Raw genomic sequence first — 21,374 nt, 5'->3', positions numbered from 1 at the left:
GAGGTTGCAGTGAGCTAAGATCATGCCACTGCACTCTAGCCTGGGCAACACAGGGAGACTCCGTCTCAAAAAAAAAGAAAAGGAAAAAAAAAAAGGTGTGTTTTGTGCTCAGTATTATGCCAAGCCAATCAGAGACACCCAAAAATAAGGTAGGAGAATCCTAACCTGAGAAGGAGAGTTTGGAAATGAATGCCAGTGGCTACGTTGATCATTGGCTCCCATATCCTTGTACTTAATCCAGCTTCTGCTCCATGGCATTTTGAATCCTCCTCTCAGGTTGATGTCAAAGTGGTAGAAAATAGTGTAGAGGCCCAGGGAAGTTTTGTCTGCCTTATATTTGTAAAGTGTTTTAACAAATCTTATTCAATCACTGTAAGTGCTTTAGGAGAAAGGCATTTGACGGATGACAGAGCTGACATTCTGACCTTCAGCACTGTATTCCTCAGTGGCCATGAACTTTGCCTACATGTTGTTCTCTGCTTATGTTTCTTTGCTCTTCTAAATTCACATCAGTTTCCAAAGCAATAGACAGCAAACTCAGGCTGAAATGAAATAACTGTGTAGAATTTTGACTAGTCATAAAGCCAGGCTCCAAGGTACCTTGCCTATTCAGTCCTTGTTGGGTCAACTGCTAGGGGACAATAGTGAATATTGCTAAATCAATATAACTCTGTGCCTAAAACCTTGAATCAACATCGGGGAAAAAACATAAACCTTTCTAATGAAGAAAAGCAAACCTGTCCAATTTTTAATCTGATCAATGCCATCTCTACAGAGAATTAGTCATGAAGCCACAATAAGAATCCCCCAGGGTCTGCTGCTGTCACCAAGGTTTTAGAATCGCACTGGACTCATTTGGAATTTTCTTAGATGCAACAGTAGTAAGAAAAACAAGCTGGGCACAGTGGCTCACGCCTGTAATCCCAGCACTTTGGGAGGCCAAGGCAGGAGGATTACTCAAGCCTAGGAGTTTGAGACAAGTTTGGGCAACATAGGGAGACGCTGTCTCTACCAAAAAGCATTTTCTTTTTATTAGCCAGGTGTGGTCTCAGCTACTTGGCAGGTTGAGGTAGGAGGATCACTTGAGCTCTAGAGGTCAAGGCTACCCATGAGCCGTGATTGCACCACTACACTCCAGCCTAGGTGACAGAATAAGACCTTGTCTCAAAAAACAAAAGCAACCATAATAAAAAATTAAGACAGCCACTAACTTCGTACCAGGTACCATGCATCATGGCTCAACCCTAAGAGGTAGGTAGCTGTTGTCATCATCATCTTTCAGGTGAGAAAATTACTGACACTTGGAAGAACATAACCCACCCAAATTGCCCCGTGAGCATCAGGGCCAGGATTTATCCTGGGTTTCTCTAGCCCTGATGAGTGTTAGTCTACCAAGTTACCGTGGGAATGTGCACAAGAGGCCTGATTTCAATCTCAGCACCTCCACTTGCTTGTCTCGAGGGACTGTGAGCACCATTTTTGGTTTCCCTGAGCCTGTTTTCCATCTATGAGTGCATTACTACTTTGCAGGTTAAGAAGATTCTGGAGGCCGGGCGCGGTGGCTCAAGCCTGTAATCCCAGCACTTTGGGAGGCCGAGACGGGCAGCTCACGAGGTCAGGAGATCGAGACCATCCTGGCTAACACGGTGAAACCCCGTCTCTACTAAAAAATACAAAAAAAACTAGCCAGGCGAGGTGGCGGGCACCTGTAGTCCCAGCTACTCGGGAGGCTGAGGCAGGAGAATGGCGTGAACCCAGGAGGCGGAGCTTGCAGTGAGCTGAGATCCGGCCACTGCACTCCAGCCTGGGGGACAGAGCGAGACTCCGTCTCAAAAAAAAAAAAAAAAAAGAAGAAGAAGATTCTGGAAAATGTGTATAAAAGGCCTAGCAAAATATTTGACTCACTGATGGTAAATAAATGATAGTGCTAGTGTTGTTTCTGGTTGTCTAAACAATTAAGCCCGTGGAGTGTCTTTCTATATAAAACAAGGAAAAATCCCAGCACTTTGGGAGGCTGAGGCAGGTGGATTGCTGGAGTTCGGGAGTTCAAGTCCTGCCTGGGCAACATGGTGAATCCCTGTCTCTACCACAAAAAGTACAAAAATTAGCCAGGCTTGGTGGTGCCTGTAGTCCCAGCTACTTGTGGGGCTGAGGCAGAAGGATCGCTTGAGCCCAGGAGGTCAAGGCTGATGTTAGCCGTGTTCGTGCTACTGCACTCCAGCCTGGGGGACAGAGTGAGACCCTGTCTCAAAAAAGAAAAAAAAGAAAAAGTATAAGGGTTCCCATATTAAAGAAGCCATCTCTCCATGTTGTTTGTTTTTTTGTTTGTTTTTTGTTTGTTTATTTGTTTTTTGTTTTTTTGAGACAGAGTCTTGCTCTGGAACCCAGGCTGGACTGCAGTGGCGCGATCTCGGCTCACTGCAAGCTCTGCCTCCTGGGTTCACACCATTCTCCTTCCTCAGCCTCCTGAGTAGCTGGGACTTCAGGCGCCCACCACCACGCCCAGCTAATTTTTTGTATTTTTTGTAGAGACAGGGTTTCACTGTATTAGCCAGGATGGTCTCAATCTCCTGATCTCACGATCCGCCCACTTCAGCCTCCAAAAGTGCTGGGATTACAGGGGTGAGCCACTGCGCCCGGCCCTGTCTTTGCTTTTTAAACTCTAATTCTGTGACTTCGGTGCCTTCCTTGTGACCAAAGTTGAGATAGTGCCCTGGACGCTCAAATCAGGAATTTCAGTGGTGGAATGTCTCAAGCAGATTTTCAGTGCATGAGCTCCTGTGAGAAGGTTACTTCTCGCCTTCTGACAGTTACTTTACAGAACTACCCAGAGAGCTCATTCCACCTGACGCACAGAGCACCAGGCCCAAAAGGCGGGGACCTTTGAGGATAATCTTTCTTTTTAATTTTATACCTTTAGAAGTTGAGTCCCAGAGAAGTACAGCTTGTGTCACACAGAGAGTTTCCAACAAAGCTGAGGTTAAGAATTTGTTTTCATTCTGTGGCTCTACCAGAACCAGCCTGAGAATGATCAAAGGTAACATCCTTTCTTCCTCTAATTTTTTTTTTCTTTTCTTATGCCAAAAGGCTTCACCCAAAAAACTGCCTGGGTGTGCGCCAGTTTGCTGAGACAATGATGTGTGCTGTGCTGTACGACGCTGCCAATAGCTTCATCCACCAGCACTTTGTGGAGGTGTCCATGTCAGAAGAGTTCCTGGCCCTGCCCTTGGAAGACGTGCTTGAGCTGGTGTCTCGGGATGAGCTGAATGTCAAATCTGAGGAGCAGGTATGTGAGCACAGTAGCAGTCTGTGCAGGTGACATGAGGTGCTGCTCTTTATAATCATTGTTTTATTTTATTTTATTTTTTACAAAATTAAGATCATGACATGTATGTGGCTGTTGTATATTATGGAGCTTGTTTTACTGTATCATGCATTTTTCATGAAAACTCTCTATGTGTTTTATTTATTTTTTTGAGACAGTACCTTGCTCTGTCACCTAGGCTGGAGTGCAGTAGCAAGATCATGGCTCACTGCAGCCTCATCCTCCCACTTCAGCCTCCTGAGTAGCTGGAACTACAGGCACATACCACCACACCCAGCTAATTTTTTATATTTTTTGTAGCGACTGGGTTTCACCATGTTGCCCAGGCTGGTCTTGAACTACTGTCCTTAAGTGATCCTCCCGCCTCAGTCTCCCAAAGTGCTGGGATTATAGGTGTGAGCCACCGCACCTGGCCTCTATACATTTTAGTGTCTAAATAGCATTGTTGATTTTTATCAACCTACTCGCCTTATTCTTGCATGTTTAGGTTATTTCCAATGTTTACTATTAGAAATAATCCTGCTGTGAACCAGAAACAGCAAGTATAGATAATTTTTTTTGTTGTTTTTTTGAGACAGTCTCATTCTGTCACCCAAGTTGGAGTGCAGTGGCGCGATCTTGGCTCGCTGCAACCTCCATCTCCCGGGTTCAAGCAATTCTCCTGCATCAACCTCCTGAGTAGGTGGGATTACAGGCACGCACCACCATGCCAGGCTAATTTTTATACTTTTAGTAAAGACGGGGTTTCACCATGTTGGCCAGGCTGGTCTCGAATTCCTGACCTCAAGTGACCCGCCCACCCCGGCCTCCCAAAATGCTGGGTTTACAGACATGAGCCACTGTGCCTGGCCAAGTATAGATAACTTTTTGAAAGAATCTTGTTCTAAGGAAGAGCAGAACATTGGGGCGGCTGTGGGAGGGGTTTGTGAAATCAAGAGGGATTGTTTGTTTGTTTGTTTGTTTTTGAGAAAGAGTCTTGCTCCGACGCCCAGGCAGGCTGTAGTGCAGTGGCAACAATCTCAGCTCACTGCAACCTCTCTGCCTCCCAGGTTTAAGCGATTCTCCTGCTTCAGCCTCTCAAGTAGCTGGGATTACAGGTGCCCACTACCACGCCTGGCTAATTTTTATATTTTTAGTTGAGATGGGGTTTCGCCATGTTGACCAGGCTGGTCTTGAACTCTGGCCTCACATGATCCTGTCACCTTGGCCTCCCAAAGTGCTGGGATTATAGGCATGAGCTATCATGCCAGGCCTTTTTTTTTTTTTTTTTTTTTTTTGAGACAGAGTCTTACTCTGTCACCCAGGCTGGAATGCAATGGCACAATGGCACAATCTTAGCTCACTGCAGCCTCCACCTCCCAGGTTCAAGCATTTCTCCTGCCTCAGCTTCCTGAGTAGCTGGGATTACAGGTACACGCCATCATACCTGGCTAATTTTTGCATTTTTAGTAGAAACAGGAACAGGGTTTCACTATGTTGGCTGGACTGTTCTCAAACTCCCGACCTCAGATGATCCACCCGCCTTGGACTCCCAAAGTGCTGGGATTACAGGTGTGAGCCACTGCGCCAGGCCCGGCAAAATTACAGCATATTTGACTGCTGGTGGGAATTTTCCAGAAGAGAGGGAAGAATTGATCATGTTGGAGAAATGGGAGAGCACTTGTTGGAATGATGTTCTGGAATAAGTGAGAACAGACAGTCTAGGGCGTAAGGGTGTGCATCTTTGATAGGAGCACAAGCCATCCATAGCCACGATAGCAGGAGGGAGAGCTGGGGCACACACCCAGGGACAGGGGACAGGTAGATTCTTACTGACATTCTCTTCTGATTTTCTGTTTTCTCACCTGAGAGTGAGGATGAGGGACAAATGTTAGAAATTTAAGGAGGGCCACGAGCAGTGGCTCACACCTATAATCCCAGCACTTTGGGAGGCCAGGGTGGGCAGATTTGTTGGGCTCAGGAGTTTGAAACCAGCCTGGGAAACATGGTGAAACCCCGTCTCTACTAAAAGCAAAGAAGTTAGCCAGGCATGGTCCAGCTTAAACTCCTGGCTTGTAATCCCAGCTACTTGGGCTGAGGTGGGAGGATTGCTTGAGCTGGGACGCAGAGGTTGTGGTGAGCTGAGATTGCGCCACTGTACTCCAGCCTGGGTGGTGGGGCGAGACCCTGTCTCCAAAATAAAAAAAAGAAAGAAATTTGAGGAAGGATTAAAAGGTATGATTTGTTTTCCTCTTTCCTCTAGGAAAGGGGGATGCTAGGGAGGTGAAATGGGCTTGATAGGAGCCTGAGAGAAAAGTGGACCCTGGGCTTAGCAGCATAGACACTGATTTCGAGGAAAAAGCCTTATTCCAAGAACTAGGTGTCCTGTCCCTAGCTCTTACACTAATTAATATGATGGGGCTGGGGGGCAGGGCAGCTCACATTTATTTGAGTGATAAATTTTGTAAGGGCTATAGGGCTTTAAAGGGCGATATCCTTGTGGTTGGAGCCATTAAGAAAGGCTCCTTGGAGAACATCGATCTAGAGCCAGGCCTTAAAATAGGCGAATGGGTTTAGATGAAGAGGAGGAGATGAGAGGGCATTTTAGGTGAGGGGGGACAGTGCGAACAGGAGAACCAGCCCAGCCTCGCTAGAGTACAGAGAGGGTGATGAAAGGAGTTTAGAGGGAGTAGGGGTGCAGGGGCAGCGGGAAGGGAAACAGGAATTTTGTTTTGACAGAAAGGAATAAGATGCCATTGATGATTTTTCACTAAGAAATCATAATCATAATGAAATTCAGGAAGCTGTTCTAGTAGCCTAGGAAGTAGAGAGAAATCAGGGATTTCAGAGACAAGTAGGAGAAAAGATTGATAGGCCCAAGGGACTGCTTCAGTATAGGAAGTGGAGGCATTCAGATTGCAGGCCTGGGATGTGGCCCCTGGGTGGGAGGATTTGCTGCCAGAGCATCCACTCTCATGACAGGTCTTTGAAGCTGCATTGGCCTGGGTCAGATACGACCGGGAGCAGAGGGGTCCCTACCTGCCTGAGCTGCTGTCCAATATCCGCCTGCCCCTCTGCCGGCCCCAGTTCCTTTCAGACAGAGTACAGCAGGATGACCTGGTGCGTTGCTGCCACAAATGCAGGTGAGTGAGGGTGGACCTGCACAGGACACTGCTAAAGATCTAAGCAGGGAAGAGGAGTTGGTCACCTGTTCCAGTTCTGGAAAGAGAACATTTAGAGTGATCAGTCTAATTCATGGCACACAGATTGGTCAGCCCTCTGTCTAGAAGCTGGAAGAGCAAGTGTGAAGAGGCCGAATCTTACTCCTTGGGCAAAGAGATGTGCCATGTGGGAGCATCAAAGCAGAAAGGGCTTTCCCCTGCTGAGTTATCTGAGGATTTTCCAGCATCTTTCCCCACTGAGCTATTTATGAATGTGCAAGTATCTTTACTACCTGCCCTGACCCTATCCACACCAGCACCTCACTCATTGCTGCAAATGGGAATTCCTGGGGCTCTTTGCCCTCTTCAGTAAATATTAGTCAGTGCCGTGGGCATGGGGGGCCTCTGGCAGGTGTAAGCTTTACATCTACGATGATGGGCAAGGGGCGGACGTGTTTACCAGCACATGAAACTTTTACTCAGAGTAAGTCAGTGACAACATGGCACAGGAGAGCTACTCAAACAGTTCAGAAGATGGCAGCCCTATAGGATGACTGCTGTAAAAGTAGAAGAGCAGAGAAAAATGTTCATTCTCCTCCAGATTGCTTGTCAAATTCACAACCCTGAAATATTTTTTTCTCCCTTGCCGATAAAAACTTTACGCATATTCAGCTTTCCTTCATTTTCCAAGTCCTGGTTGGGATCAGCTGATTCAGGAGGAAGTAAGTGCTTGTCCATGGCAGGTGGTGTGAAGGTGTGTGTCAGGACAGGGTGGAGTTGTGTCTGGAGGTAGCGATGGCCCAGTGACCAGCAGTCTCAAGGGTGCTGTTGAGGAGTTTGGACTTTATTCTGTCTGCAGTGGGTGGCCATTGAAGGGTCTTAGCTTGAACTCTAGTGTGGAAGTGGAATGGAGGGACAGGCTGGAGGCGGGGAAATGTGTCAGGAGCTGCCGCCATGCAGGTGAGTGGTGATTAATTGCAGGTTGCAAGCCACGGTGCAGTTGTGGGGATGGAGAGGAAGGGCTAGGTCTGAGTGGCAACACGGTGCGTGCTGCTTGTTGAAACTCCCAGGTCCAGCCATTTTGGCCACCACCCTGTTTTTCTCATGCCTAATCTGTACCTGATTACACTAGCTGAGGTGGTCTCTACTTATCTTGCCCCTTTAATTTTGAATATATCTCAGTAGCCATATATGATTTTCCCGGAACGCACCTGGATTCTTTGAGACCAGACCTTCCAGAAGGCTTCTCCTCCCAGGTTTCCCCTGTAGTTGGCAGTGGGGAGCCAGGCTCAGGGATGCAAACAAGGACTAAATCAGGGGGGATACCTCCTGTTCTAGCATCTTCCACCTTATTCCAGGGACCTGGTAGATGAAGCAAAGGACTACCACCTCATGCCAGAGCGCCGGCCCCACCTGCCAGCTTTCAGAACCCGGCCACGCTGCTGCACATCCATCGCTGGGCTTATCTACGCCGTGGGGGGCCTCAACTCAGCAGGTACCTTGCGGCTCCCCTTTATAGACCCCCACCTTGGACTCTGTGGATGAGGAAGCACCAAACAAATTAGCCTGGCCCTTCTGGTTTCTCTGTTTTGTGCTGTCATCTCCCTTGCCCCTCTTGATTTTATACAATTGCTCTACAGTTAGAGCATGTCACATATTCAGGCCATTGAATCAGAATATCAGTGCTAAAGAGACCTTCTAGAAATCTTTGAGGCCTAGCCTGCTTACCTGACAAGTGAGGAAATTGAGCCCCATCGAACTTTCACTATGTTCATACAATTGTTTTTGGCAGAACAAGGACTAGAACTTGGATGTACTGGTTCCTGAGCCAGCACTTTTGCCCTAATATCACATTGGCTATGGTATAGCATCCTGTCAGCCCTGGATAGGATACAGTCAGAGACCCAGTTCCATACCAGACTATTCACATTTGGTCATATGAATCTCTGGGGTTAGACTGAGAATGTCCCCAAGAGAAAGATTATCCAAATACACAGGCTCTACCACTGTCAGCCCCACCCACTGTGAAACACACATATGCTTTACAGTCCGTGGGTTATTGGCAGTTTTTGAATCTAAAAGTAAGATTTTCAGAAAGCTGCATGGCCTCCCAACTTGGGAGGAGTTGGTGGGCACTCCCAGGCAGTTTTTTTTGTTTTTTGTTTTTTATTGTTTTTAAATTTTTTGAGATGGAGTGTCACTCTTGTCACCCAGGCTGGAGTGCAGTGGTGCAATCTCAGCTCACTGCAACCTCTGCCTCCTGGGTTCAAGCAATTCTCCCACCTTAGCCTCCTGAGTAGCTGGGGCTACAGGCACATGCTACTACACCCAGCTAATTGTTGTATTTTTAGTAGAGATGGAGTTTCACTGTGTTGGCCAGGCTGGTTTGTAGTTCCTGACCTCAAGTGATTTGCCCACTTTGGCCTCCCAAAGTGCTGGGATTACAGGTGTGAGCCACCGCACATGGCCCAGTTTTGTTTTTAATTGAATGTTAATGAGAGTTGGGTACTAGCTGCTGCTTGTTAATCATAGGGCCTGAAACAGGTAAGTCCTCAACTCAGTGCATGCTGAAGCAGCGTGCAAATGAAATGCCAAGTGCCCCATAGCAGCATACCACAGGAAGAGGGGGTTATTTTATTTGATTATCACAAAAACCTGATGCAAAAGGTAGGGCTGGAATGATCATTCCTAGCTACTGTGACTATTTATTGAGCACTAAGTATATTGAACCATGCTAGGTGCTTTACCTATTACATCATTTAATCCATAAAGATTATCTCCATTTCATGTATGAAGCAGAGGGTGGGGACACAAAGCCCCTTGCCTTGGGTCACCCACTAGTAAATGAAAGCACTGGAGCGCATGCCCGTCCCTCTGGCATGCCTCCTGCCTGGAGGAAATATTGTATCTATTCGCCTATACCTTTGACTTTAAGCAGGTACAGTAACTGATTGTAACTGAAAACTGCCCTCTCTAAAAAATAAATACCTCCTGTCTGATTGTGATTTTCCTTAAAGAATTAGGTTTGAGGTGATCATGGTTGAAATTTCTTAGTGGGCCCTTGTGCCTTGAGTAATTCTGTGGGAAGAGCTAATAGAATTGAGTCAAATGTTCCGTATAATCAATGCCCAATAGCTGTGATCTAAACAAGTGGTCTCATTTGTTTTAATTTGAGTAGCAAATTTTTATGCAGGTGATTCCCTGAATGTGGTGGAAGTGTTCGACCCCATCGCCAATCACTGGGAGAGGTGCCGTCCCATGACAACAGCCCGCAGCCGTGTTGGCGTGGCTGTGGTGAACGGGCTTCTCTATGCCATTGGAGGATATGACGGCCAGCTACGGCTGAGCACTGTGGAGGCGTACAACCCGGAGACAGACACATGGACCAGAGTGGGGAGCATGAATAGCAAGAGAAGGTATTCTGGAAGCCACGTGCAGCCCGAACATACACACTGAGCACCTGGGGAGCGCCATGCTAGACAAGCAGGGGCACACAGTAAAGTAAAATACAAGCTTTGGCCTAGGAGTTTCCTGCAGCCAGGCCAGCCACTGCCGGTACCTCCTGGGAGCAAGCCCCCATCTGCTTAAAAGTAAAATACCCGCCTTGTCCTTTGAGGAACTTGGGGAGACCAGACGTGGACATGTGGAAGTTGTGTTGTTATTTTAAGTGCCAGATAAGGACTGGAAATGTGTATTATGGAAGATTCGAGGAGGGAGAGAAACTGGACTGGAACTTCTGGAAGATTTCAGGGAAGAGGTGGGATTAAAGTTGAAACTTGAAGAATAAGGAGGATTTACCTTTATTAGTGATAAAAGGAAATCCAAGGTGTTTTTCTGTATGCCTTCCTTCCCCAGGACTCCCTCACACATGAGCTTCCACTACCTGGGGAGAATATGAACCAAAGCAGTGTTCTTTTATTTAGGTCACACACATTCTCCTAGATAGGAGCACATAGGTATTTGCAAGGTGGGCCAAGTTGGTATGTCACTCAGTACATTCTAGCTACCTGCTCCCTCCACTTCTCTGCTTATATTGCCCGAATAAGAAGTGGGATTAGAAGACATCCTGGTGCCTGTGTTTAGCCTTCTTAATGCTGAGGTGATAACAGGTGGCATGTTTCATTATGTCAGACACATGATGGAGTCGTCACACGTGTAGGCAGCCGAAAGGCTGGCGTAGCCCAAGGAGGGGAGAGGAAAGCTGCCCAGGGCCCCCTTGCCCATTACCCAGGACAGCTCTGCATTGATCGCTTTTACAAATTGAGCTTCCTTGACATATGCCTAATGTTGTTCCACATCCAGCAGCGTTCACATGTGGATGTGAGCTGGGAGGGATCTGCCTTTGTACTGGTGAGACCAGTTCACAAAACACTGGAGTAGGTTCCTTTGGGAAGAAAAAAATACATAAGATCTGCCCCTCCCAAGAACGCGTTGAGAGTCCTTTCCTCCCACCATCCCCACTTTTGCTGCTTGGATACTTTGCAGCTTCCTGTGTTTGAGTGACTCATTGCTCCATGTCCCCAACCATGAGTAGCTTTTTTGCTTTGACTGCAGTCAACTGTCCTTCCTTGTGTGTATGCTCTGGACCACTTCCTTGCTTTGATGTTACTTGGTTTAGAGTGCTGTCTTGGAGGAAAGTCCTCTGGGTATTCCTTTCCTTCACTGTGGTTAATACCCTGTTATTAGTGTGGGCCCGGTTCCATTACATCCCTTTTAAATTGTAGGCTCCCTTAAAGCGTTCCTAGTCACTTCTCTCCTGACATCCCACACAGCTGTCTGTCCTGTCAGTTAGTGACATCGTGCCATCTTTCCTTCCCATCTCCCCCAGTGTTCTACGCCATCCCATAGAGCTTTCTTACACTGGACTATTCCAGTCCATGCTAATCAGCATTTTCTCCTCTTCACACTCACCTTTACTACCTAGTTGATAGTTAATCTCATGCAGTTTTGTGGCACCTCTTAATTCATTTTCATATTGTTCAACACCTGCTTTGTTATGTAATTTTTATGTTTGTGTCCGTATCCAGAAGGATAGTAATCATGTCTAGTAAATGTGTGATCTTCCCACAGTACTTACCTAAGGCAAGTCCCTCTCCTCTTTTGGGCTGGTTCAGGGGGTCAGTTATCATGTCCCTGAAAGGGACATTCTGTGGATCAGTTTGATTACTATGTACATTTAAAAGGTAGCAGCAAGCCAGGCGCAGTGGCTCACGCCTATAATCCCAGCACTTTGCAAGGCCACAGAGTGCGGATCACCTAAGGTGAGGAGTTTGAGAACAGCCTGGCCAACGTGGTGAAACGCTGTCTTTACTAAAAATACAAAAATTAGCCAGGCATGGTGGTGGGCACCTTAGCCTACTTGGGAGGCTAAGGCAGGGAGAACTGCTTAAACCGGGGAGGCAAGGGTTACAGTGAGCTAAGATCATGCCACTGCATTCCAGCCTGGTTGACAGAATGAGCCTGTGTCTCAAAAAAAAAAAAAAAAAAAAAGGTAGCATTAAGCCTGGTATGTTTTATTTTCCTGTTTGTTGGAAACCTAGATTCATTTTTAATCTTCACCAGCATCACATTTGAAAATACAGCTTGGCATTCATGCTGCATTCCTTATAAGGCTTTGTGTAGAGTGGAAGAGTACATGATTACACCAGACCCCTGGGTCTTTGATATTAGGAAAACTTGGCATGTGAGGAGTTGGGTAGTTGGGCTTGTCTCATTTAAATCAGAGGCAGGCCTCTCTCTGGGCAGTCTTAAGGAGAGACCTCAGCCTCCCCAAGCTATAGCTGCCTGTCTGTACAGTGATTATGGTGCTCTTTCCTTCCTTGCAGGGTGTGCTAAGGGCTGAAAATAGCAAGTGGGCCATGCACAGTGGCTCACACCTATAATTCCAGCACTTTGGGAGGCTAAGGCAGGAGGATATTGCTAGAGCCCAGGAGTTCAAGACTAGCCTGGGCAGCATAGTGAGACCCCTGTCTATACAAAAAGAAAATTAGCTGGGCATGGTGCCATGTGCCTGTAGTCCCAGCTACTGGGGAGTCTGAAGTGGGAGAATCCCTTGAACCCAGGAGATCAGGACTACTGTGAACTATCATTGTGCCACTGCACTCCAGCCTGATGATAGAGCAAGACGTCGTCTCAAAAAAAAAAGAAAAAAGAAAATAGCAAATGTGGCTGGGCGTAGTGGCTCAAGCCTGTAATCCCAGCACTTTGGGAGGCCAAGATGGGCCGATCACGAGGTCAGGCGATCGAGACCATCCTGGCTAACACGGTGAAACCCCGTCTCTACTAAAAAAAAATACAAAAACACTAGCCAGGCATGGTGGCGGGCGCCTGTAGTCCCAGCTACTCAGGAGGCTGAGAGAATGGCGTAAACCCGGCAGGTGGAGCTTGCAGTGAGCTGAGGTCCGGCCACTGCACTCCAGCCTGGGCGACAGAGTGAGACTCCGTCTCAAAAAAAAAAAAAAAAAGAAAATAGCAAATGTAGAGTACCTGACACATGTAGTAAATGCACAGCAAACAGGAGCTGTGGCATCAATCACTAAGATAAATTAGAGGCCATGCACATGATGAAAACAACATATGTGAATTGACTGGGAAAAAGAGGTAACACAACAAACATACATTCAGTGCCTGTTACATACAGGACATCATACTTATCACTGTGAAGGTCACACAGATGAAGATGAAGTGAGGACCTTCCTGTCTTCCAGGAGGTCCTCACTTATTAAGAGGTGGCAGATAGATTGGCTTGGTGTGGTGGCTCACTCTTGTAATCCCAGCACTTTGGGAGGCCGAGACAAGAGGATAACTTGAGGACAGAAGTTTGAAACCAGCCTGGACAGCATAGCAAGACCCTGTCTCAAAAAAAAAAAAAAATAGCTGGGTGTAGTGGTGCACACCTGTAATCCCAGCTACGTGGGAGGTTGAAGTGCAGGAAGATCGATTGGGCGCAGGAGTTCAAGGCACAGTGAGCTCTGATGGTACCACTGCACTCTAGCCTGAGTGACAGATCAAGGCTCTAATTAAAAATTACACACAAACAGAAGTGGCAGATAGATTCCTGGTAGCCTATAATGTCAGAACATAAGTGCCTTGTGGGCTGGAACTTTGGCTTGCTTACCACTCTAAACCCCAGCTGATAAAGATCTGATGGATGAATGAATGATTGTAACAACTGCTGTAATAAGCCACTCAGGGAGCGTAGGGGCAGGAAAGAGTAATTCTTACAAAGGGGAGGAAGAGGAGAGAGGAAGTTGCGTTGGGCCTTCAGGGTAAACTCGACCTTCACATGGTGAGGTGAAAGGTGAGCATTTTAAGAAAGATTAAGGACAGAGAAGAGCGGGGAGGGGAGGCAGCCTGTGGTAGAAGGATGGGGCACAAGTGGAATGATGGGGCAGCTTCTGTCACCTCAGGTTTTTGCCTTTACTTAGTCATATACCTGAGATTTAGGTTGCAGAAAGAGGCAGTAGGTAGGTTTGTTTCTCAGTGGGCAAGAGAGGCTGCTCCAGGAAGGCTACGGCTCATCTGGGATGACAGCTCTGTCTGTTTCAGTGCCATGGGGACAGTCGTGCTGGACGGGCAGATCTACGTCTGTGGGGGCTACGATGGCAACTCTTCCCTCAGCTCCGTGGAGACCTACTCACCTGAGACGGACAAGTAAGGAATCCAGCTCCCTTGGGGCAACTGGAGCTGATAAACAGAGTATAAAAATCAGAACTGCAGTTTTTTAAATTTAAGCTTCTTGAGGGTAGAGAATGTCTTACCTTTTTGCCCCTATAGTACTTTGTATATACCAGATATTTAATAACCCTTGGTTAAGTGAAAGAATGAGTAAATAAAATTTTAAAACAAATAGTCTACATAGATGCTTGGAAATAGTTATTTAACGGTCTGTACCTTTTAGCTAAATCAGCCCATTTTAATGGAAATACAGGCAAGAGGGGAAAAGAAGTAGATGAACAGCATGTTCTAAAGTGGGTAGGATATGATTTGGAAAAAAAATAAAAAGTTTTTAAGTTCTGTGGTCAGATAGGCGTGGGAAATGTTGATGTCTGAACTGCCAGAGTCTGTGTCTTTCCATAAGATATATTAACATTTTAAAGGCTCTAAGAAACCTTGCAGTGAATAACTCTGTTTAACCTCGGGTTTTCAATACACACCAGTCACCATCTTGTGGGACTCATTTGTGGAACACTCTTTGAAAAACATTGACAAGGTTAGCCCAAGTTTTTCATTTTAGTGTTTGAATCCTCTCATCTTATATAATAAAATATAAACAAATTAGTTGAATGGACTTATTAGGATGCCTGTAAGCTGGTATTCTGTTCACTTAACCAGTCTACTATGGATCAGACAGCAAGCTGGGTGTCTGAGATCCTTTAAAGCACCCAGTGTGGTTGGGCCATAGGTTGCATCATGATTGTCCTACCCTGGAGGCCTGTGTCAGAAGCTCTTGGACACAGAGCAGAGAGAACCTTCATCTTCCCCAGGGTTGCAGGAAGGGACAGGTTAGCAGGGATGTGTTCCAAAGTGAGACCTGTCATGGATAGCCAGTGGGAGGTGTTTGCTCATCATAGGCAGGGAGACAACAAGGAGCGAGGCTGCAATAAGAAAATGTTCACTGTAATCGAGAACAGCAATGATCCTCTCGTGGGCTGGAGCCCAGTGTGTGGATGGGAGACGGAGCAGGGTGGGTACCATATGGTGTGGGGTGAAGCTGAAGGGTAGATGAGGACCAAGAGGTAAAGAACCACATGAAGAGCCGGGCACAGTGGCTCACGCCTGTAATCTCAACACTTTGGGAGGCCGAGGCAGGAAGGTAACTTGAGCCCAGGAATTCGAGACCAGCCTAGGCAACATAGGAAGACCCTGTCTCTACGAAAAAAAAAAAGAGAGAGAGAGAAAAATTAGCCAGGCATGGTGGCGTGAGCCTGTAGTCCCAGCTACTGAGAAGGCGGAGGCAGGAAGATTGCTTGATTCTGGGAGGTCAAAACTGCAGTGAGCTATGATTGCACCACTGCACTCCAGCCTTGCTGACAGAGTGACACCCTGTCTCAAAAATTAAAAAAATTAAAAACCACATGAAGGAACCTGGACAGTCTTAGAGGAGACAGTGAGGAACCACTGGACAGACATGGTCCAGGTACAGGAGGAGCAATCCCTCTGGCTGGGTGGGGTTGGATGGGACTGGTGTGAAATCCAGGCTGCCTGTAAAGAGGCTGCTGCAGTGGTCCAGATGAGAGGTCAGGGGAGGGCACTGGCAGTGGGGATGGGAACAAGCACTGACTCGGAAGCAAACCAGCCAGGACTTGGGGGACCACAGGAATGTTGACAGTGAGGGAGAAGCAGCCAGAATAGCACTGAGATTTATAAGTACAGCAGCTAGAGAGCTGGTCGTCTGCTTAACCAGGCAGGGAGTGCAGGGAGGAGCAGAACTGTAAGAGAAAGAGGCCTTGTATGAGACACAATGATTTTGAGCAGCCATGGAGATGAGCAGAGAAGATGGGCTGTCGGTCTGCAGCTTGGGTGAGAGGCGGCAGCCAGGGAGAGCTGTCAGAAAGGTGGTGGGAGAGGTGATAAGAGGTGGAGAGATGGCCAGCACAATTCACCTGAACCCTGCTAGGCTATCTTGGGGGGACAAGAACCCTGAATCTCATGCTTTCCCTCCTATTTTGACTCTTTCCTGAAGGTGGACAGTGGTGACCCCGATGAGCTCGAATCGCAGTGCTGCTGGGGTTACGGTCTTTGAGGGCAGGATATATGTGTCAGGCGGCCACGATGGTTTGCAGATCTTCAGCAGTGTGAGTCTGGGCTCCCCCTGGGATAAGGGCACCTACTTCTTCTGTCTTTGAGATTTATTTTGGAAGATCATTAATTGAAAAAACTTCAGCCTTGCTGTAGCTGGATAAAGTATCATCTAGTGAGGTTTCAAGCTATCCACTGCATCTTCTGAAATTCTGAACTTCCAGAGAATGAGCCAGTGTACACAAAAGAAGGGTGAAGGGTGGTCACATCCGCAGCCACCACCCTGTTCTACTGTCTGTCGGACACTGCACAGACACCACAAATCTACAAGTGGAAATTTGCAAACAGTTGTATTCTTTTGGATAATTTGTTTGAAATTTTATTTATTCTCTAAAAAAGGCTCAACAGCCATTTACTAGTCATTCCATAGTCAGTGCTGCAGTGGAAAGCCCTGGAGGTTACAGGAGACCCAGCTCTCATACAGGTCTGTCACTACCTAGCATTGCATCCTTGGGCACATCCTTTTTTTTGTTTCCTTAGATGCAGACAGAAAGGGTCAGGTGAGGTGACCTCTCCCTGCCCCACACACCAAAGAGCAGGCCTGCAGCAGAGGGAATACTGGCAGAGCTCCTCATCCCCATGCCTCCCACAGCAGTTTGACATCATGGGGGCTGCTGTGCCCTGCACAGTCACTCCATGGACTGAGCTTTGTCTCTGACTGTCCTGTACCTGTGCCTCTCTCCCCACTGTAGGTGGAGCACTACAACCACCACACTGCCACCTGGCACCCTGCAGCTGGCATGCTCAACAAGCGCTGCCGGCACGGAGCCGCCTCCCTGGGGAGCAAGATGTTTGTCTGCGGGGGCTACGATGGCTCTGGCTTCCTCAGCATTGCTGAGATGTACAGCTCTGTGGCAGACCAGTGGTGCCTGATTGTCCCCATGCACACGCGCCGGAGCCGGGTCTCCCTGGTGGCCAGCTGTGGGCGCCTCTACGCTGTAGGGGGCTACGACGGACAATCAAACCTAAGCTCAGTGGAGATGTATGACCCAGAGACGGACCGCTGGACATTCATGGCCCCCATGGCGTGCCATGAGGGAGGGGTCGGTGTGGGCTGCATCCCTCTCCTCACCATCTAAGGCAGAGGATGGGGATGTGGTGGGGCAGGGATCTGGTACAGACATAGGCGCATCCTTCCAGGAACAGTCCCTCAGGAGAGGCAGTGGACCAGAAGAGGTGGCGAAATGCGAGCTCGCCGGAGGTACAGTTTTTCCAGGTGCTTAAGCCCTCCCCTACTGTGCCACCCTTGTGACCTTCAGGCCTGGGTCATCAAGATGCACAGCATGGAAAACAAGCTCCTCTGGATCCCGCAGCTGGTGACGTGGAACTGTTTTCTGGTCCACACGAACACAGGCTCCATCCAGGCCCAGCTCCTACCCACTGCCTCTCTGTGGGCCCGCTGTTCACAGAAGGCCTTCCATCTGATGCTCCCCTTCGCCTGCTTGTTCTCCAGCCGAGTTCTGGCCACTTTGCCATGGGGAGACTGCAATGTCCAAGCCTGCTGGAAACTGGGATGTAGTTGGGGGTGAAAGGACAGACCCAAGTGTTCTCCGTGCCTGAGATGGTGTGGCCACAGCAGTGGAGGGCTGCACACAGGCATGTTCCTTCTTCCACAGTGGGGCACCAAGGATTCTGTCCTCATTGCTGGGAGAAGAGAAGTTTTCCCCATGTCTAATTTTGGGATTTCAGTGAGGCCTTTTCCATCTGTCCAGGAGAACAGAAGGGAAAAAAAGATACTTGAAAGAAACTGAAGGAAATTTAAACAAAGAAACACTTGAAAGAAACTGGAAAGAAAAATAATTTTTTTTTATGTGAACAAATTTTGCAGGAAGAAAAAAGCATAAAGGACACTAAGGGCAAATCTGTGTTTAAATGGAAAACCGTCTAACTGGAGAAGGGCGGTATCCACCCCACATTCGGATCCCAGGGTCCTGAAGCCTCGCATCAAGCTGGGGGTTCCCTCTGAGCCCCAGTGTGTGTGGAATCAGTACACTCTTGACTGGGCCTGTAGTAAGGTGCTCATGGGGTTTGTCTTCACACCCACTGTCAGAGGACTTTTAAAATCATAGGTGTAGAGAGTTAGCTATCTGCTGAATTACTGCCACTCTTCTTGGTGGGGGCTCCTAGCTGGGGCTGGGGGCTCCAGACGCCCCTGTGATTACCTCCTACTGCCACCATGGCGCTCATTCAGATTCCCCACTCTCACTGACATTCCTTCCTTTTTTGACCAGCAGGAAACAGCAGGTCTAGCCAGATTCTCACTTGCCCATCGATCTTGTTCTTGGATGATTTCCCTCATTGTGATGCTTCTGGGGCACGTTGACCATATGCACCTCTAGAATCTAACCAGGGGCTTCCTTCTACCAGCTGTGGGCTGGCTTGGTCTGGTAACCTTGTCTGCCCTGCCATTCCACTGCTCCTCCATCCACTTGCCAATCCCAAGGGTCTGGCCTCCCTCCAGCCCTGGGCAGACTGACCAGCAAGGTGGACCTTTACATTCAAGCACAGCTGGCTTTTATGACATAACTAAAGGCCGAAAGAATCTCTTGCTGCTGCAAAGAACAGATTTTATATTTCTTCCTCTAATCTTGGCAAATGACCTTTACCTTTTGGAAAGATTTCATACCGCTTCCTCCTTCTCCCCGGATGGGACCTAACGTAGCACAGTGGGACTCAAAGAGGAGGACATTTCTCTTACCAGTGCACTGGGCAGTGGGGCTGTCCTTCAACTGCTGCTGCCAAAATTGGTTTTCTAAAGTTCTTCCAGTAGAGACTAAAAGAAGATGCAATTCCTGTAACCCAAGACTGGGCCTTAGGGCTCCAGTCTCCACCTGGTTGGTTTCCTGTCCTTTGCTGCCTGCCTGGGGTAGCCTGGAAGCCTGTTGAGAAAGGCACAATGTGGAGCCTGGGGTGTCTCCCCCACCCCAGGACCGTCAGGTTTACCAGTGTGTGCAATCGCCATGTATTCAGAGGGAAGTACCTTTGTTACCTACAACTTAGGAGCTGGGCCTCTGCTACAAGCACTTGAAAATGATATTTTTATTTTTAATGTCTCAACAATCTGATATCAGATGTCGTTTAACCTGGGCTAGTGATAGAGCTCCAGCATTTCTCCCTCCTTCCTGGTTTGCCTGTAGGGGTAGACTCGGAAGGTGGGTGGGGTGTGCATTTCCTGTTAGGAATGTATCAGTGCTTGTCTTATTACAAGCCCCTTTTGTGAATTTGAAGTAGCACCAACAAGCCTGGATTGTGAAGGTATTAAGAATCAGTCTGTGGGCTACTGAGTGGGTCCTTAGGATACTGGCCCAGATTTTGCCACTGGATATGGTAGATCATTTTCCCATGGCCTGCTGCTCTTGTAGTGGCCTTCCTGAGTCCAATCCCACCTCCTGGTGTAGAATTTACACTGCTGCACCTGAGGTCACTGTTTCAAAGTAAGATCAAGCCAGTGTTTTGATCTGGGCTCTGAGCACTAGTGAGCAAACACCAACATATTCACACTCTCCCAGTAGGTTCCTCAGTCTGATGGTGAATGGCTGTTCGTAAATGGCTGGTCTGGCTCTTTGGTATTGGAGCCTTTCCAATAGCCCCATGAAAAGAACTTTCACCCAAGGATATTGTGAAAAGGATGTAACAAGGAGATAGGGTAGACATTGTGCTCGGTGGGCCTTGGGGCCTAGCCCAGCTCTGAGCAGAGGACTGTGGCATTCACTGTCCTTGAGTGTTTCACCTTCTTGGATAACACATGGGCCTTCTTTTCTGGATTTCATCAGAGATTACAGCCAGATGGGAGCTGAAGACTAGCCTCTTGACCACAGAGGTGTGACTATGGGAATTCCTCCCAATTTATTGTTTCCCAGAAAATCTTATTTCCTTTTATTTATAGAATGCATGTCTTTTGTGTTAAGAAACCAAAGAAATAAAGAAAGAGAACACTCCTAATAGCTCTTGTCCTTCCTTGGTTTATTTCTTAGATATTAGAAGTACATCTTTTTTTTAATTGTGATTCACTGAAAAAAAAAAAAATATTGGACAAAGTGGGAATATTTCTGTGAAAATAAGGGAAAAGCCAGATGTACAGCAAAAGTAGTATTTGGAGAGATTTATTTTATGAGAGTCACTTCTGGTGAAAAATATGCAAAGACTTTATTTGCATCATGGGACTGCATATTGGTACCTGTCCAGATCACCCCTACTCTCGGATTTCCCCTTTTCTCCATTCACTGCCCTAAAACTCCAGAGTTCCCCAATGGAATGTGGCTGCCTGTTGACTGCCTGGAATCAGCACCTCCAGCTCCTTTTTTATGCTCTAGGCCAGAGGTGCTTTAACTTTGGTGCACATAAAAGTCACTGGAAAATGTTTAAACCACAGATTCATTCCTAAGTCCCTTTCTAGAGACAGGTTCCCTGGGGCTCGGGTGCAGCTCATCTTTCTGGTATGAGCAAGTTTCCTTGGTGATTTTTTTGCTCTTCAGTGTGAGAACTACCATCTTCAGTTTCACTCCCTTAAATACAGCCACATTCCAGATCTGCCCTTCCAAGATGACACTCTGGTTACTGTGGTTTTGCCTGTTGGGAAACTCTTCAGTCACACTTTTCCAAAAGTCAGCTTGTGGTCAGTCTTGTCCATTGGACTCTTGGATGGCAACTTTATTTTTTTAAGTTTTTGGAAGGCCTATCACTCCTGCACACACCCCACCAGGTCATGTCTTACATATAAACACTCTGTGAGTTGAATCTCACATGGTCCTTAGTAATCCCCATGGAGCAGGTAACATTTTAGCATAAGGAAACTGCCTCAGAAGGGCTAAGTAATTGACCTGACTCCAGCTAACCAGTGGCATTGTGAGAAATTGAGACCATATCTCCACACTCACAGTCTGGTCTGCCTAAGGGCAGCAGTGTCTTCCACCTATAGAGGGGAGGAGTGTTCCTCCTAACACTATCATAGACCTTGGAAAAGCAGACTGGGCAGCGAGGGGAAGAGTGAAGAAGCAGGCGCCTTGGTGCTAAAAGAGATAGCCAGACTATCTGGGAACTCTGCCCTCTGGGAGAAAGGCCATATGCTTGTAAAGTAATAGTAACCCTTTCCAGGTAACCTATGCCCC

At 47.5% G+C, this 21,374-nt stretch overlaps 1 protein-coding gene across 2 annotated transcripts in view; it reads left to right on the top strand.

The window, feature by feature from the left end:
* KLHL18 (kelch like family member 18) overlaps positions 1-20,210 on the top strand; it is a 60,081-nt gene extending 39,871 nt beyond the window's left edge. The window contains exons 4-10 of one of the 2 annotated variants that reach the window (XM_023231580.2): positions 3,088-3,286; positions 6,287-6,447; positions 7,824-7,960; positions 9,659-9,881; positions 14,014-14,118; positions 16,151-16,262; positions 16,959-20,210. In XM_023231580.2, coding sequence (XP_023087348.1) covers positions 3,088-3,286; positions 6,287-6,447; positions 7,824-7,960; positions 9,659-9,881; positions 14,014-14,118; positions 16,151-16,262; positions 16,959-17,345 — 1,324 coding nt within the window. In that variant the 3' untranslated portion in view covers positions 17,346-20,210. Of the gene's footprint in view, positions 1-3,087; positions 3,287-6,286; positions 6,448-7,823; positions 7,961-9,643; positions 9,882-14,013; positions 14,119-16,150; positions 16,263-16,958 lie in introns of both variants that reach the window. The other variant, XM_023231579.2, reaches the window with a different exon arrangement.
* The last annotated feature ends 1,164 nt before the right edge of the window (positions 20,211-21,374 follow it).

The sequence above is a fragment of the Piliocolobus tephrosceles genome, chromosome 2 (genome assembly GCF_002776525.5).
Source record: "Piliocolobus tephrosceles isolate RC106 chromosome 2, ASM277652v3, whole genome shotgun sequence".
Classification (NCBI taxonomy): Eukaryota; Metazoa; Chordata; class Mammalia; order Primates; family Cercopithecidae; genus Piliocolobus; species Piliocolobus tephrosceles.
The sequence above is the reverse complement of the archived record's forward strand: the minus strand, read 5'-3'. Positions and strand labels throughout refer to the sequence as shown.